The sequence below is a fragment of the Trematomus bernacchii genome, unplaced genomic scaffold, assembly GCF_902827165.1.
Source record: "Trematomus bernacchii unplaced genomic scaffold, fTreBer1.1, whole genome shotgun sequence".
In the NCBI taxonomy this organism is placed as follows: domain Eukaryota; kingdom Metazoa; phylum Chordata; class Actinopteri; order Perciformes; family Nototheniidae; genus Trematomus; species Trematomus bernacchii.
The window spans coordinates 3298750-3316748 of NW_022987727.1; the positions used below are offsets into that span (position 1 = coordinate 3298750).

General features: G+C 41.7%; 1 protein-coding gene across 1 annotated transcript in view; it reads right to left on the reverse strand.

Moving 5' to 3' along the window:
- Positions 1 to 17999, reverse strand: part of scn8aa (sodium channel, voltage gated, type VIII, alpha subunit a) — a 43746-nt gene that overhangs the window by 18262 nt on the left and 7485 nt on the right. The window contains exons 3-17 of the mRNA XM_034145492.1: positions 17210 to 17328; positions 16174 to 16263; positions 15646 to 15774; positions 14650 to 14741; positions 11503 to 11700; positions 11186 to 11249; positions 9943 to 10084; positions 8199 to 8405; positions 7829 to 8110; positions 5588 to 5869; positions 3865 to 4000; positions 3391 to 3629; positions 1843 to 2016; positions 1290 to 1646; positions 189 to 662 (exon numbers count right to left, since the gene is read on the reverse strand). Coding sequence (XP_034001383.1) covers positions 189 to 662; positions 1290 to 1646; positions 1843 to 2016; positions 3391 to 3629; positions 3865 to 4000; positions 5588 to 5869; positions 7829 to 8110; positions 8199 to 8405; positions 9943 to 10084; positions 11186 to 11249; positions 11503 to 11700; positions 14650 to 14741; positions 15646 to 15774; positions 16174 to 16263; positions 17210 to 17328 — 2985 coding nt within the window. The remainder of the gene's footprint in view (positions 1 to 188; positions 663 to 1289; positions 1647 to 1842; positions 2017 to 3390; positions 3630 to 3864; positions 4001 to 5587; positions 5870 to 7828; positions 8111 to 8198; positions 8406 to 9942; positions 10085 to 11185; positions 11250 to 11502; positions 11701 to 14649; positions 14742 to 15645; positions 15775 to 16173; positions 16264 to 17209; positions 17329 to 17999) is intronic.

Here is a 17999-nt window from a genome sequence, read left to right on the forward strand (position 1 = left end):
ACGGTGTAGAGTAACTGAGGAATAAAAAAACAACACGTGGCACATTTAGTATTTACATTTTGTTATTTTAAAAGCAAAAGTTAAGGATTTAATTAGTTCTTAGAAATGCTAGTTGTATTCTTATCCTTGCCTCAATTACCGTGGAAACTATTGGAATTAAATAATATATATGTATTCTTGGAACTGACCTCTTTGCTGTTCTCATTCTCCGACTCGCTGCTGAAGTCCTCTGTGTTCAGGTTCTCAAAGTCAGACTCTCCCACAGCGATGGGCACGCAGACGGTCAGGTTCGGGTTGTGGATGAATGACATGTGGTCCTCATCGATCATGTACTTCCCCACGCTGCTGCCTATACCGCTGGTTGTGCCGTTACCATTCTTGGCGTAGTCCAGGTCACGGTTGATGTCCACCCCGCTGTGGTTAGCAATGCAGTTCAGCTTCTTGTCATACATGTCGTCCAAAGGCTTATGCTCGTCCTCCATCTGTGGTTTCTTCAGCAGACTGGCCACCACTATGCGCATCTTTGCTTTAAACCATGCAATGCCTATCTTGATACGCTTTACGGAAATCTGCAGGTTGTTGGGCTCACCGTCGTCATCTGTTGCAGCCAAGTTGTCGGCGCTGAAAGAGCTCAGCAGCAAGGCAAGAAACAGGTTCAACACCTTTAAATGAGAAGATGAGAATCAGTAACTGGAAGTAGAGTGCCAAGTTTTACCACAGTCTGACCACATTATATCCCTGAAAAATGGGTTTAAAGGTCCCATATTATACTGTTTTTCATCAATATATTATAGGTATATACAAAACATGTCTCTGAAGTGTTTGGCCTGAAAAACCAAACAGATCGTGCACTGTAGCATCCCATAAACCCCTCTGTTCCAAAAGTGCTGATTTTCTGTCGGTTACTTTAGATGAAAATAAGGAGCCACTCCCCACGCCCCTCTGCGAGATATTTGGTTAAAAAGAACACAATGGTGCTCTAGGAGGAGATTCAGGTGATAAGGTGGGGGGTGTCACCTTGGTTGGTGATTGGCTCATGGTTACACAAGCCAAAAAATCATTATGACATCATAAAGTGGCCAAAATCTGATCAGCTCATTTTCAGACAGGTTTTTATATAAATGGATCAGGACCAAAAGAGAGCGAATCTTTTTTCCTGAAACGTTCAGAATCTCTTTACACAGAGGGGACACATGTTTATGTATAAAAACATGAAAAAGTGATTTTGCATAATAGGTGACCTTTAAGAAAACAAAAGAAAAACCTGCACACCCAATATGGACACTTACCACCAGGTTACCGATGACCATGACCATCATGAAGACGAGGAGACACATGCCCTGACCCGCGACCTCCATGCAGTCCCACATGGTCTCAATCCATTCACCGCACAGCACCCGGAAGACGATCAGGAAGGAGTGGAAGAAGTCGTTCATGTGCCAGCGGGGCAACTCGCATTCAATATTGATCTTACACACACAGTCTTTGTAGCTCTTGCCAAACAGCTGCATACCCACCACGGCAAAGATGAAGACGATGATGGCCAGCACCAGAGTCAAGTTTCCCAAGGCTCCCACCGAGTTACCAATGATCTTGATCAGCATGTTGAGGGTGGGCCATGACTTGGCCAGCTTAAACACTCTCAGCTAGAAATGGGGTTGATGGAAAGAGGTGAAGAAATCTAGTCACAACATTTAAGCTTAACTTACTTGTTGCTTCAATTTTGTGAAGTAAAAACAGTATATACAGCTTTGAATCCTGCAAGAACACACAGTAAATCAAGTTAACTTGAACAACAACATTTACAAGATGCTGACTCGACGAACTACAATGAGTATTTACCAATCGGAATGACCGCAGCACAGACAAGCCTTCCACGTCGGCCAGAGCCAGCTCCACTAAACTCAGCGTCACAATGAAACCGTCAAAACAGTTCCAGGCCTCCTGGAAGTAGTAATACGGGTCCATAGCCATCAGCTTGAAAAGCATCTCTCCTGCAAAGATCCCTGTGAACACCTGGCAAGAAGGAAAGGGAACAGATTGGAACAAAAATGGATTTGAAGCATGGTGGGTGATATTTAGTAATATCTACTATGTGAGTTGTGCATTTTAGATGTTAAAAGGTTCTCGGTTCTAAATACAGAGCAGAGGGATTAACTCCACACAGATCTCAACATGGAGCCCACTGGTAATGGTTTGCGCCCTGGTATTACGGAAATAGTGCAACAAATAACAAGTTAAGCATAAACTCTTTTGTGCATGCTTTGACTCATGTGGCATGGACTAATACAGATCAGTGAAAAAAAAAAAAAATAATAAAATACATTGTACTGTAATTAATTCCCAATGCTGTTCAGAGTAATAACTGTCTCACATTGTACATGGATCTACAGTTTAGTAATTACTGTCATTTGTGTTACATCTCAGTTTGAGACTGTTGGGAAAATACTGAATGTACTCTTCTAATATCAGAGTAGCACATGATAATAAAGGCCCTACGTAGCTGTGTACGTAACCGGATGTATGATTACCTAGAAGAGCGTCAGGACACATTGTTTTAGGCATATGATAGCTATGTGACAACGATTAACATGATAATTCAGCCCCTAGAGAGATAGGCACATGACTGTCATGTTTATTGCTTACGCAGGCCTTAGCTAATCTGAACTAAGGCCAGAATACTGCTTTGAACCGGTATTCCTGCATCTTGTCACTGTAACACCCTGTCTTGTATATAAGGCATGTGAAGGACAATATTCGGGGAACAATTTTGTCCCATGCAGCTCTGTATGTGATGACTACTTCCATTATTGCAAGGATAATAAATACATGTATCCTGATATTGAAGCTAAGCCGGTGACGAGTGATATTTTTTTAACAGAGACGCTGACACAACAAAAGTGATACTGAAAAGTAAAACAATAATCACAGTGCCAGAGTTCAAGTTTAATCAGGTTTCTTGAAAAGGCTCATAGCTAAAATGGCCAGGTCGAGTTATCCAAGCCATTATTCAGGCACTATTTCAGAGCTCATCGATCAGGCTGCATGAAATATGAATGCAGGCCTCCCACCAGTCAGCCAACTTGCAGAGGCAGGCTGGTCCCACTGAAGCAAACAGCAGCTCCACACAAGCAGAGGAGAGAAAGAGAGATAACAGGAGTAGACAGGGAACATGTGCATGGGAAGAATGAGAAATTCATGGATACAAGGTCACAGCAGGGTGTAGAGAATGTTTATTTCCCATCCTTTCATCTTTGAATCTGCAATGAAAGAGCTGCCAATTACAGTTCCAAAAATAACATCTCTATGAGCTGCAAAGAAGAAGCAGAGACGATTCTTAACCTGCAAAAAATAGTATCCTTTTTAAAAGAACAAAAAGACGCCACTCACCAGATTGCCTACAGACAGCATGTGTTCAAAGTCGGGGGTCATGGGGTAGTGCTCCATGGCCATGAAGAGGGTGTTGAGGACGATACAGATGGTGATGGCTAAATCCACGAAGGGGTCCATGACAATCAGGTTCATAATCTCCTTGGTCTTAATCCAGTTGGGGGAGCACTCCCAGATCAGGAATGTGTTAGAAAACTTATACCAGCATGGCGGACACTTGCGCTGAGACTCCTCCAGTTCTAAAGACATAGCGCGGATCACACATCAAAACCAAACATACTTGCGTGCATGAGCATAACACATGCAATGGTATCAAATGATAATAAAATTGTATGCATTGTATGTATCTGGTACTATTGGATATGCAAAGCAGATAAGCAGGAAATTCATGTCAAACTAATCAACCAATGAGAGCAGCCCTAGTTAAAGAATAATGAGAGAGCATGTTAAATAGCTGGGTTAAAGTGGCAGTACCCTCCACTAGTGTGTTGGTAATGACGCTCATGACACTGTTGGCCCGCTCTTTCCGCCCAAAGGAGGTATTGAGCTGGTCCACAGACACCATCAGGGAGCCCGACATTTTCTTCTTCACCTCAACCTCAGTAGTCGGCTGTCAGGGGGAGAGGAAGAATCAAGCACCCATGGAGAGGACATGAACACCATCCCACATCACCACCGGTGGTCGGCGGAGGGAAGTGCAACAGCATTGGCAGGAAAAAGTAGTAGATGATCAGATTTTTGAAGTGGGGGTTATGTTTCAGTCTTTTCTATATCAATGCTGGTTTCAAGGAATATGTGTGTATGCTGTAAAGGCATGCAGGTCTCAGCCAAAGTGGGAGCAGTGGTCTAGGGCTACTTGACCTAATTGTGTTTGAATGTAATTAGCTCATCCAGATTAAATAATAAATGGATTGTGCGATATTGTGCAAGGAGAATTGCTTCTGCATGAATGCATTTTCAGTCCTGTCATGCAATAATGGAGGCTTTGCTGCCATTGCAATATAATCATTAGGTTATTTTACAAGATGTCTCCCAAATCTGGCAATTTTTTAAGTGACTTGCAAATTGATGTTACTTTATCTTCCTACTTTGAAACCATACAACTTATATTGCAACAATCAAGTCAGGAGCATTGTTAATAGTTTCTAAAGAGTTCAGATCAATCCGGTTGTCATGCATGAGCATGCTCCAAGTCAAAGAGAAGGAGAGGAAATTACAGACACCATAGCCATTGTTCTACTTGTTCATGCTTGTTCTAATTTAGGGTTTAGATTCACCATGCTAACTAGAATAAGACACAACTAATTCACTAATGTTGACCAGGGAGTTTTTGGTAAACAGAGAAAGGTTAAGACACACAAGGACACCAGCCCTCCGTCTTTCTTAAATTACATATTAATAAGGAAGGCCTGATAGGATAGTAAGTGTAACTTCTGTATCTGCTTTAGGATATTAACAGTGTATTAGGGAAGCAGTTAAAAAATGTCTGTTGCTTTAATGCTGGTCCCCTCTGTTCCCTCCGCCTCCTACTGAAGATCTACCCACACAGGCTAGCATAGGACCAGGATGCCTGGAGGAGGAACACATCAACACACTAGAGCATCGTTATATGCTGTTTGTTATCACATATTGAGTCGTATTACTAGAGTGTGTTACACAGGAACTTAATGACGTCCCACAAAGCTTTAGTTTGTGCATTAAATATGAATCAGGCTTCTGTATATGTGCCAAAATCTTACGGGCAAATGGGGAGCAGAATAATAATCGAATCGTGTCTGTATGACTAGTGCCTGTAAAATAGTGTGGGTTAGGTGTATATATAAATGAATAATTTGATATCAACATTCAAAACATTGACATTCATCGATCAAATCAAACAACAAAATTGCCTGGAATTCACTGATAGACCCAGTTTCACTAACCTATCAGATACAGGGTTGGCTATAGCATATTCACTATTCAAATGTATTTATTTCTCCATCCTTTGCCTACTGTCGGAGGGCAGCATACACTGCAGGGGCTGGGGGAGGGGAGGCGCGAGTGCTTAGCCAAGAGATACATACGAACTTGCAAAGATGACAGACTAGTAGATAGAGAGCAAGAAGAAAAGAAATGGACGAGAGAGGGGCCATGCCTAGATAGGACTACTCATAGACTTCCTTACACTGTCGTCAGTAGCTGCCTTATCTATTTTCACCTCAGGCAGAAGGCGTCCACCGGGCCCACGGCCGATGAGCGACACAACGCCGTTGCAGTCCACCGTGCTGTTCCTCTTCCCGTGGAAGCCGCTGTAGCTGTTCCGTCGATAGGGGCTGAACAGCGAGCCCCGGCGCTCCTCACACTCCTCCACCGTGCTGTGCTCGTCGTCTGCAAACTCGTTCTCTGAGCCCACGTCCTTACCACGGCCCTTGAAGCTGAAGATGCTGCTCTTGCTGTTGTGGCGGGACAGGAAAGGCGAGCCGGGTATACTGAGGAGGGACTGGAGGTAAAAGAAGGACAAGGAGAGGAGACATTTGTGTAATTGATGTAGCAGAGGGCGTTTCTGAATTACAATTGATTGCAGCATCATTCTTCTGCTGTTTGTCATCAGTTACGGAGGTCATGATGAAAGCAACATCTGTGGGGTGTGAGAAATGTAATGCGACCAGGACCCTTTTCCCCAAGGAGGCATATTCTGCCAGAGCAGTCATGTGACTTAATAAATGGAGGGAATTACATAATTAGGTCAGTGATTCCCTACACATTCAAGGTCACACACACAGGACAGAGATGTAGGCAGCTGAAATAACATAGAGAGGAACATGAGTCATGACAACATCAATCTGGGCTGCTGCTAGTATTGATCCAAATATTATTAAAAGTGCACACAGGGTATGCTATCTCAACTGGAATCCCATTTCTTTTAGAACAATCCTCTGTTACATTGTGCCAGTGCTCCTGATCTTATTTTGTAATCCTGCACTGTAAAACACATCATAAGAGCGGGTGGAGCCCTCGTGAGGCCTAAGCAAAGCTGCAGGATTGCTCCCTTTGAAACATTCGTGTGTTCACCGTGAATAATTCAGTACCTGGACATGTGTTTCTATATCTCTGGCCACTTTATGCCCCTCTATATGCGAGTTCATGCAACACCATTATGTACTCTACAATAGAGGGGCACTCTTAATTGGAAAAGTCAGTCGGACAGTCAAAACCGACACAGCCACATTTAATAAAGCATCATTTTTTTCACTGGCATCTATATTTTATTAATGGGTATAAAAAACACATCTCTTCTAATTATGTGCCTCTGATTTTATAGATGTTTGTTTTAAGGTTTGATTTAGTAATTATCAATGAGCCTCAAAAAGCTTAAAGGGTCAGTTTACCCACGTGTTATCAAGAAATGCACAGTTACACTTTTATATGTTGGATTTGTGTCTGTGAGATGTCTGCCACCAACCTATTACAATGGAGATACTACAGTAGAATGTCTAAGCTTAAATCAGTCAATTATAGTCCTCTTAAAGGTCCCATGTCATGGTTTTCTGGTTATTACCCGTCCCCTTGTGTGTTATGAAGGTTTTTCTGCATGTAAACGGTCTGCAAAGTCACAAACCCTCAAAGTACACCCTGTAGCGAGTAAAACTGTAACACAGAAAAGACCTGTCTATGCTGCCCCAGAACGCCTCGGTGGAGATTTCTCTTTTTCCATTGTTTTTCTTCCTGGGTATGGTGAAGTGCCCATACCCAAATGGACCCATTGGTCCAAATGGACCAATCCGTGGAGCCGTTACGTTACGTCCGCGGAGCCGTTACGTTAAGTCCGTGGATTGGTCCAAATGGACCAATCCGTGGACTTCCACACTCAATCTTTTCTCAGCTGCAGCTCCGCCGATTTCTCCTCCCTGAGACGGCGGGATGCGGCGAGGCTGTGAGTCGGTGTGTGAGCACACACACAAACTCCCAGCCAGGCTGCGGGTGTGTGTGTGTGTGTGTGTGTTCGGGCTGGGTTTCGGGCTGGGTTTCGCTGTGTCTCGCTGTCTCGCAGACGGCTACTGGGCTCATAGGGAGGGGGGGGGGGGGGGGGGGGGGCAGGAGCTCCAACAAGCCGTTTAGGACAGAGAGTGAATACACATACTATACAGAGATGCTGTATGAGAAACCAATGTGATTTTGGAACATTGCACAATTTATATCTATTCTAGTAGACCTCAACAATGGAATTATGATCAGTAGAAATGGCCATGACATGGGACCTTTAAAAAACTAAAAAGTTGTTCCTCCACAGAAATGTCCCAGTGACTCAAGAGAATCCATGAACCTCTCTTATCATATTGACAAAAAAACATTCTAGTCACTAAGAGTCAGACACAGAAATGTAAATCTACCCCTTTAAATTCTGCTAAATTGGAGGATTATCAAAACGCATCCAGCCATTAATACTTCTTTTCCTCACCTGGTTCATAATGGAAGACTTTCGACCGAGGCGATTATCAGGGAACCGGAATCGGCTCCTCTTGCTGCCGTCATCCGACTCTGACTTGACAAACTTCTCGCTGTCGCCTTTCTCCTTGTCCTGCTCTTTCTGCCGCCACTTCTTCTTACGATTGCGCCGCTCTTTTGCACTCTTGGAGCTGAGCTTTGACATCTCAGAGGAACTGCATGACAGACGCCCTCCTCCATCGTCCTCTACCGCGTCCTCTGACACTGTCCCCGCAGAGGTTGCCATGGCAGCCATCTGCAAAAAGAACACACAAAGGAAGTCAGAACAATCATACAACATTAGTAAGGAATAATGTGGTGCTCCGTCCGTGCGGAGGGCTGACCTGGACGTCTTCCTGATGTCTCTTGAGCTGATCCAGCATGGCCTTGAATTCCTCCTCCTTCCGAATAGCCTCTTCCATGGTGGCCTGGTTCTGCTCCTCGTAAGCCATGGCCACCACAGCCAAGATCAGATTCACCAAGTAGAACGAGCCCACAAAGATCACCAGCACAAAGAAGAGCATGTAGGTCTTCCCTGCCGCCCTCAGCGTCTGTGGGGAGGCAGCGCAGCAGAGGTGAGGGGGGGAGAGACTTCATGACATCTGATACATAACATCAAGAGTCAGGTTCACATCTCTGACAGTGACTCATCAGAAATAAACAGTCAGCTGTTTGTGGGGGAAAGGCTGAATTGCAAAAAAAATGTAAATGTGTGTCTTGGAAGAGGTACCAACATGCTAAAATCAGTTCTACCATCATCTCATTCATTGATGAATAGATATACAGGGATAATCTCATACCCGGTTCTCAGCATGAGCCGAATGTTTCATCTGGGAGAGTCATGAGATATGCATTTTGACCTACTTTCTCTGCACACTCAATCAACCAGCACACAGCCAAACTATGTATTCAAATGGGAGGGGATGCTATCCCCCGTGGAGACAGGAAGTGAGGAGCCTGAGCTTCAGAGGCACAGCAGAACAAATTAGACTATTTGGGGTTTATCTTGAATTTGTTTTTTTAGAACATAGTGCCATCCTTCATTTTACAGGGTATTGGTACATCTATATGTGAATAAACATGTTTCTTTTTTTGTTTTATTCCCCATAGGTATTCAAGAGGCAGAAGGACCTCAAATTTGAATGTTATGTTCTCACTAAATAACCTCTTTTGGTCCTTTTAAAAGGCAGACTATTGTCATCAGGGCCTCCTATCATAGAGAAGTGAAATACCATTACAAATGAATTATGAATGGTGTTGACATGTAGTTCTGGAAAGTGAATAAAACATAACATTTCTAACGAGAAGCACAGACCGATTAGCCGTCCAAATCATTGTCTTTTAGTCCCACACATCACCTAATCTCATGTGGACAGGTTAAAGTATGAACAGTAAGATCTTGGCTCTGACACATCAATTTCATTTCATTTCTGAACATCTGACAGATAAGAATTCAACATCCTTTCTAAACAAAGCTGCATTATCATTAATCTCAGGACACAGGACAAAATAGCAGTGCGAGCCTGTAGCTAGAAGCTGAATTTCAAAGATGGGAGCAAAAATAGAAGTATGAGCTGCAATGCTCCCATCAGATCTCATCTCCCTCATTGGCCATACTGTAATCCTGAGCCGTTAATATTTCATGCCTCCTTCCTTCCACTCAGCCTCCGCCTGTGGAGGCAGGAGTGTCTCCACAGGCTCTGTGTGGGACAGAAGTGGCCTGCCTACAGTATGCAGATGAGCCTAGTGGGAATCAAGGCAGGATGATCCGCCATTTTCTGTCTGAAAGGTGGAGTTACAACACACTAGAACGAGGAAACAGTGGAGAAGCTCAGCTTGTTTCAGGCTTCACTGCAGGGGCACCCAAGTCTCACAGGATATCTGCTTCCAACAGGACGCAATATTTATAATTTATATGACTGAGAAATCTAGAATTTCAAGAATGATAACCAATTAATGAAGGGACTAATTATTGTGGCAGCACTATGTTATTTTACTGTTTCTAGAAAGTAATATTTGATAAGTTGTATGTGTTGTATATGCTGTAGCCTATGTTACAAGCTGAACTCGTTGACAAATCAGCTTTACCAGCATGTAAAGGTTTTCCCAGAAGTCCTGTGTCATGAGGCGGAAGAGAGCCAGGAAGGCCCAGCCGAAGCTGTCAAAGCTGGTGTAGCCGTAGTTTGGATTCCTCCCAGCTTTCATGCATGTGTAGCCCTCCGGGCAGCGGCTGAGAGGCGGAGGGAGAGAAAAGAGAGAGAATGAGAGAGGAAGAGGGAGAGGGGCACCCGGCCCAAAAAATGAGTCAGCACTGTATATTTAATAATGTAATCTGACTTAAAGGTCCCTTATTATACTGTTTTTCATCAATATATTATAGGTCTCAGATATATACAAAACATGCTCTGAAGTGTTTGGCTCTAAATACCAAACAGATCACCAATAGAGTGCCACAGTGACGCGTCCTAAAACCCGGAAGTAAGTTAGCATTTTACCACGTCCGGTTCAACCAATTGCAATTTCTCCATAGGATTTTGGAAAATAGCTCGAAATAAGGTCTGTGGGTGACACAAATTGAAGAGACAGATCACGTTTTGTTCAGCCGGATAATATCCACATGTCTACCCTACTTTTATAATTTTCTAATCATAAATCTAATCGATAGATTTATGATCGATAGATTTATGATCGATAGATTTATGATTCGAAAATTATAAAAGTAGGGTAGACATGTGGATATTATCCGGCTGAACAAAACGTGATCGGTCCTATAGAGAAATTGCATTGGTTTTTGTCGAAGGAACCGGAAGGAGTTTACTTCCGGGTTTTAGGACGCGTCACTGTGACACTCTATTGAAGCATCCCATAATCCCCTCTGTTTCAGCCCTGTTTCAAAGGTGCTGATTCTCTGTCTGTTACTTTAGATGAAAATAAGGAGCCACTCCCAACGCCCCTCTGAGAGATATTTGGTTAAAAAGAACACAATGTGCTCTAGGAGGAGATTCAGGTGATAAGGTGTGGGGGGGGGGTTACCTTGGTTGGTGATTGGCTAATGGTTACACAAGCCAAAAAAACATTATGACATCATAAAGAGGCCAAAACCTAATTTTCAGACAGGTTTTCATATAAATGGATCAGGACAAAAAGTGAGCGAATCTTTTTTCCTGAAACTTTCAGAATCTCTTTACACAGAGGGGACACATGTTTATGTATAAAAGACATGAAAATGTGGATTTTGCATAATAGGTGACCTTTAAGGCAGATAAAGAAACTACAGCAGGTCTCTGTGAGGACCAGCAACATTCAGAGAAGGGCAGAGAAGGCAACTCACCCAGAGTCGGAGCTGTTCCCACAGAGAAGAGCGTCCAACTGGCCAGGCAGGAAGTAGTAGTTGGCTGAAGCAAAAACAAAAAGGCATAATGAGTCGTTTTTCTAGCATACCTTTATTCTGAAATGGTCTGTATATCTATTCAAATGTCTGCTCATACATACAATATGTACAATTCTGTGCAGTTTCATTTACAATCTTTTTCTTTTCTTCTATCACCAGCCAAAAGGACATATTGTTTGGTCGTTGTAGCATATGGGCTGACTCATACCCCTAGATTGCTGCCAGCTCACCGTTGGCGAAGCCTAGCCTCTACTCACTATCATTCAGGATGTAATCCTTCCAATCGAAGCTCTTGGTCATGTTGATTGGCCAGAACACACACTTGTGGCGCAGGTTTCCCATGAAGAGCTGGAGACCGATGAGAGCAAAGACGCTCAGGCAGAAGACGGTCAGGATCATCACATCCGAAAGCTTCTTCACAGACTGGATCAGGGCGCCCACAATGGTCTTCAGGCCTTACACACACGTAAGCAAAACACACAGCTGATGCAGGAGAAGAAGCGCCCCAGATATCAATATTTGGAGAATCTACTTCAATTGCAAATGTTCTGTTTTTTAAACTAATACTGCCAATCTAGTAATCCTTTTTAGGGATACTTTTTATTCATTGTGAAATATCACGCTTTTGACTGGATTAAGGTCGAAAGCCGGGAGTGGCAAGACTGTACTTTAATATTCAATTGTTTTTAACTATTTAAGGAATATCTTGTTACTAAATAAGTCAATTAAAAATTTTATAATACATCTAACAGTTAATATATTATATTGCATTGATTTTCTGTGCTAAACATCCAACAAAAAGGGGTTTTATTTATTCAAATAAATAAGACAAGATTTGTTTTTTAAGATCTAGCTAGTAATACACTTTGACAGATGACATACATAACATCTCTAGAAACAAAACAAACAGGAAATATTTAGGAGCATTCCCACTCTTTTCAGATTAATCCAGACATCCATCTTTTTCAGAAGTCAAATCAAATATCAAAGAGACTGTTTTTGAATGGAAGGAATTTGTATTTCATTGCCAATGATGGACAAAGTGAATAAGAGGGGGAAGACTGTAGAAAAGTGAGAGGAAATCCATAAGGAGAGCACAGCAGCACAAAGAGGGGCCATGAGAAGGACAGAGGCACAGGCAAGGGGCTGGAAACCACATGCAGGTCATTTAAACTCCAAGGCTGAACAGGAGAAATTCAACGCCAGTGCCAGAGTGGGCACTTTCTTGAACTGTATGTATAAGGTGTCAACAGGAAAGCACTGAATCCCCATACCGTGACCCTGCAGTCTGTCTCATCCACACCTTCACTCAAGATAAAAGCTGTTTACCTTCTTGAGCATCCTCTGGCAGCGTTCACATGAGTCCACAAGGACCTCAAACATGGAAGCAGGATGACCAGCACCATCTTTTCTGTTTGTTCTCTACAGGTACAGTGGGCTTTACCAGCTGTATACACTGTTTGTTAAATATGCTCTAAATGTAGGCTAACACATCTTACTAAAAACTCCAATTACTTTGCAGTGTCTAACAATTATATAAAAACTACTTTTCTCATCTCGAATGAATGACAAGTCTCATTAAGAAACTATTTCAATTTCAGTTTAGGTAGGGTATCGTAAAAAATATCCACATCTTCCGAAATCATGCCCTCAACTGCACATTGATTGTTTTCAGCTAAACTAAACCAACACTATAAGAGCTACATTTTCCCCACTCCAGTGCTACAGGCCTTCATTCATTATTATTAAAGGGATAGTTTGACATTTTGAGAAATACGCTTATTCAATTTCTGGCACAGAGTTTGATGAGAGGATTGATACTGATATTGATGTCTGTCTGTTTAAATATAAAGCTACAGCCAGCAGCTGGTTAGCTAAGCTTAGCACAAAGACTGGACTGTAACAGTAAGCTTGGCTAAGCCAAAAGGTATGAAAATCCACCCATCAGCACCTCAAGCTTTGTTTGTTTAACCCTTACAATGACAAAAGTGTAAAAACAACAGTTCTACGTTTTACAGGTGGACCAGTACATTTCTGGAGCCCCCCCCCCCCCCCGCCAATGCCTGGCAATGGCTTAGTGCCAAGAAATGGACCAGCATGTAACCCCTTGTAAACTGACATTTGGCGCTTTAGTCTAGCAAAAATCGAACAAAATAGGTATTCATTACTATTTGTTAAAAGAAGGCTAACTGTTCCCTCTGGTTTCAGACTGTGTGGTAAGCTAAGCTAAACAGCTATGTGCTGTAGCTTCATATTAACCAATTAGACATGAGAGAGGTATCAATATTTTCATCTAAATGCTAGAAAATGAGTAAGCATATTTCATTTTGCACATGTTGAACTATTCCTTTAAATACAATTTCAATCCAAATCATCCCTTTTTGTTTGCACTTGCAGGATTTCCTTTTTCATATTTCCAAATGAATATGCGGTTTAAAAAAAGCCATTCACAGCAGTTCTTTTGAGTAAACACGACATCTGTTCCACATACTCTATCAAAAGATAGATGGATGTGTGGTCAGTGTCACTCAAAAAAGGTCAAGAGGTCATTCAACCATCCCATCTGTGTGCCCAACCTCTAAAATGTAAGCACACCGTCTCTTTTTTCAGTGTGGTATATCATTCAAGGAGGTCGTAAAAAAGAGAGAGGAAAGAAAATCAATAATCAAACTAAAAACGAAAGAAGGCAAATCAAACTTTCAATGCCATTTGTCAGCCAAGCTCTTAGTAGGCTAGTATTGTAAAAGCAAGTGACTGAAAAGCATCATGCAGCATAAGAGATATGTTCACAAACTAGGCTTGGCAGTCTTCATACATAAATAATCGGTGAATTCTGTGGGATCTCCCTAAGAACTAATTCTCAAATGAACATACAAGGTTTGTTTATATCCAATTCAATCACTAGTTATAAATGTGCAAACTATGAATGATGTTTTAATTTTCCTTGCACTTCTGTAATAGAATAACTAGACATTTTTGGGAAATTTGAAAAGCCATGATCTTTTCTTAGCTGATTAATATACCATGTATAACGACCTGGTTTTCAACCTCAAATGAGAATACTCTATCAATAATTTACTTTGTAACAGAACAGGGTTTTTTCTAAAGCTGGTAAGAGAGGAGTGGGTTAAAACTAATTCTGAAGGGAAACACAGCTGCTTTGGAGACAAGCCTCGTAATGAGAGTGCTACTGGGGCAGAAGAGAGTGCAGACACTAGAGGAGACTGCAAAGCCTATCAAAAATGTATTAGTACCATTTTTGATAATTTTGGAGGAAAAATAAATCAAAAAATGGTTGTCTCCAATTATTTTGTTGTTGCTTAAATCATAATTGTAATCATAATAATAGTGAGTAGAAAAGAAAGGGTGAGAGGATCAGCCTTAGTGTTTAAACTGAGTCTCACCTGGAATGACAGAGATAGTTTTCAATGCTCGGAGAACTCTGAATGTTCTCAGCGCAGATACATTGCCCAGGTCCACAAACTCTGTTATATATCTGAAACAGGGGAAGGATCACACACAGAACAAACACGATGACAATAACCACACACGCCAAGAGCACAACACCACCGAACCAGGAGGAAACGACGCCACTCACAGAGCCTGTCCACTGAGGAGAAGGGTGGAAGGTAAAGGAAAGAAAGACACACACACCTAACACCAACCCCGCCCAACCATCACCCGCCCCATCCTGTCTTACCTGGAATAACAGAAATAGTTTTCAATGCCCTCAACACCCTGAACGTGCGCAGAGCTGAGACATTGCCTAGGTTTACAAACTCTGTTATATACCTGCAGGATCAAACCACAGTAACAACAGCTCGTTATTTACATGAAAGTATGAGGTGGGAAGGTAAGTTGACACATAGACGCCCTATGTGACCGCTCTACAAACTATGAAGATGTACTTTGCATGGTGCTTATCATTAATGGGTATTTATGAATGAGGTCATGTAGAGGCAGGTAAATCTGTAGTAGAAATAGGGGGTGATGAACAGTAGACGGGGGCCTTAAATTGAATGTTGCAGAGTGAAAGAGAAAAGGTGAATGAGAGGGAGAGTTAGATGACAGGAGGAAGATAAATCCTAAGAAAGGGACTGGGGTGTGGTGTTATGAGGGAGGCCGCAGAGTGTCGGATGGAAACCTTAAACTCCCAAAGAGAAAGACCAGAGAGGTCTCGGATCAATGGAGAAAACACAGAAGATGAGTTATCATCAGACAGAGAGTAAGAAAAGACAGAAGGATGAACAATCATCTGTAGCACTGAACACTCACTTTCTTAACCCACCCTCTTTAACAAAACAATGCAAATATTTGTTCACATACTGTAACTTAATTTCATCATCAAGTGAAAGTCAGAATAACATCATACTAATAATAATAATAAGAGAAATACTTACGCCATCGAAATGACCATGAAATCCAACCAGTTCCATGGGTCTCTGAGGAATGTAAACCCGTCTATACAGAATCCACGTGCGCAGATTTTTACAAGAGACTCAAATGTATAAATTCCTGTGAATGTGTACCTGAAAGGAAAACGTGTTGACAGAATCAGTTCAGCAGGCTGCATCAAAGCTCACTCACTTATAAATCTTTGCACCATTAGCGGATGACACATGCAGGTAATGAAAAAGTGGAGCGTAGGGCACAGGATACATTTGGGATGCTAACGTAAGGTAAATTGTCAAGTATATCATTTTTAATTAACACATGTGTATATCACAGACAATTATAACAGTTTCTCTAGAGATAGTATTTGGCAACTCCAGTTTGTATCTTCTGGGTTTTTCAAAGATCATTCAGTATTTTCTTTTGTAAAATTGGATGTTCAGCTCTGTGCTACAATGTAAGAGAGGGGAACAAACTGGGGCTAGCAGTTATCATGCATTCATACAATTGAGCAAATATAATAAATGGGTACTTACTCTACTTGTTTTGACCACTCAGGAGGATCACTAAAGGTCATGAATATACAGTTGGTCAAAATAGTACACATAATGATCATGCTGAAAAGAGTGAGGGTCAAGTTAAGGAAAATATGGATAAAACCGGCAAACAAAAACATTATAAACCTTGTTTTAGAAGTAAAACACAATGAAATACATCACTAGTAGCTTAAGTATGTATCTAATGTGATTGCTGTGGTCCATTGAAGCTTAACAGCCCTCTTTGTAAACTGTTAATGACATGAGACCTACTTATAGCACTTAAGAGGAGGTGGTTTGGTGTGCTCGCTACCACAAATACCATTATTTTACCCATGAAATATTGATATGGTACATTTATAGTGGAAATACAAAACTTTTTATTTATCAAACATTAGAGCGAAAGAGAATTTTTAACATTTTATAATATGGAGAAACAAAAGTCGCTCTTAATGATAGATTTAGATTTTCCTAAATTGTTTTACACGGGGCTGACATTTGTATCCCATATGAATGCAGGGCTTAGTCGGGGGAGGGCTCTGTTATACTTGTGTCCGAGCAGCCTGTTGTAACGGTTTGACGATGAGGTAAATCAATAGGCATACTTGAACCACATGGAAATTCTGCTTCAATCAGCAGCAGCTTGTTTTCTAAAACAGACTTCCTTCCACCTCTTGAGTAACTTGACAGCTCTCTTTTTATAAGAACAGGTCCAACCTCCAAATATCTGGTCTGGGTACAGTGATGGATGGCACAGTGCTAAATCCTAATAGGATCTTAAGGAGGTCCCGCCTGGTTTACTGATAAGGATCATTTGTGCTAGCCTTCCCTTCCAATGATAAAATGGCTTCCTGTATGCTATTTTCCATAATGACATACTATTAGTTTCCATCCATACAGCAGTTGTATCTATCCCCTCCTGAAGTTACTTACAGTCACAGACAACATCAATAGCAGAACGACAGAACATATCATCATGAATAATGAACACGAAACTCTTTTGTCTCTGCTGTTAAGACACCATTTCAAAGGATATGAATGTATCAAAATTTTAATAGCTACTCGCCTAAACGGGTTTAAAGGATTTATGAAGTACAAGGCAGATGTGGCACTAAAACGGAAGATTGTCTTCCCTGAATTTAGTACTATAAATGTCTGTGGAAAGAAGAAAAGAGAGGGAGAGAGAGTATTAATGGCTTAATCAGACAAACATTGAAAGTTAACCAAATGCACATTGTATATAAGATTAACACATTTACCAACTGAACTGAATTACATACAAATACATATCAAAAACAAATGTCATCATATTTTATGTATTGCAAGTATATTCTCTGCATACATATAGTTCAGCATACATAACTTGTATACATATATAGACACTATGTTAAGATATGTTGTGCATTAGTTCATTTGTGAGTTAGTTGTGCACTTTCTGTCACATGAAATGATCTGAAACACAGAGGAACAGAGTGGAAATAGCTGCCAGGATGTTTCAAATGTTCATATGTTGTCCCAGTCACTCAGCACCATCCTGTACATAACGGCTTTGGTGGTTTCAAGAGAAGGAAACGCCGAACCCAGAAAGGCCGGGAAGCCTCTTTCTGTGGATAACCTCGTAATTGTTTAAATAAAACATGGCGCTTTGCTTGAAACTTTAATGAGACTCCATACAGTGATATGGGCCCTTGTGCTTTTAACAAGGCAGCCCTCACTACATTAAGCGCTGCCGAGCTGGCGGCTCAGGGCTGAAGGCTGGAGACAGTGGAGTCAGAAGGGGGAGGGGAGGAAAAGGGGGGAGGAAAAGGGGGGGAGGGAGACGTACA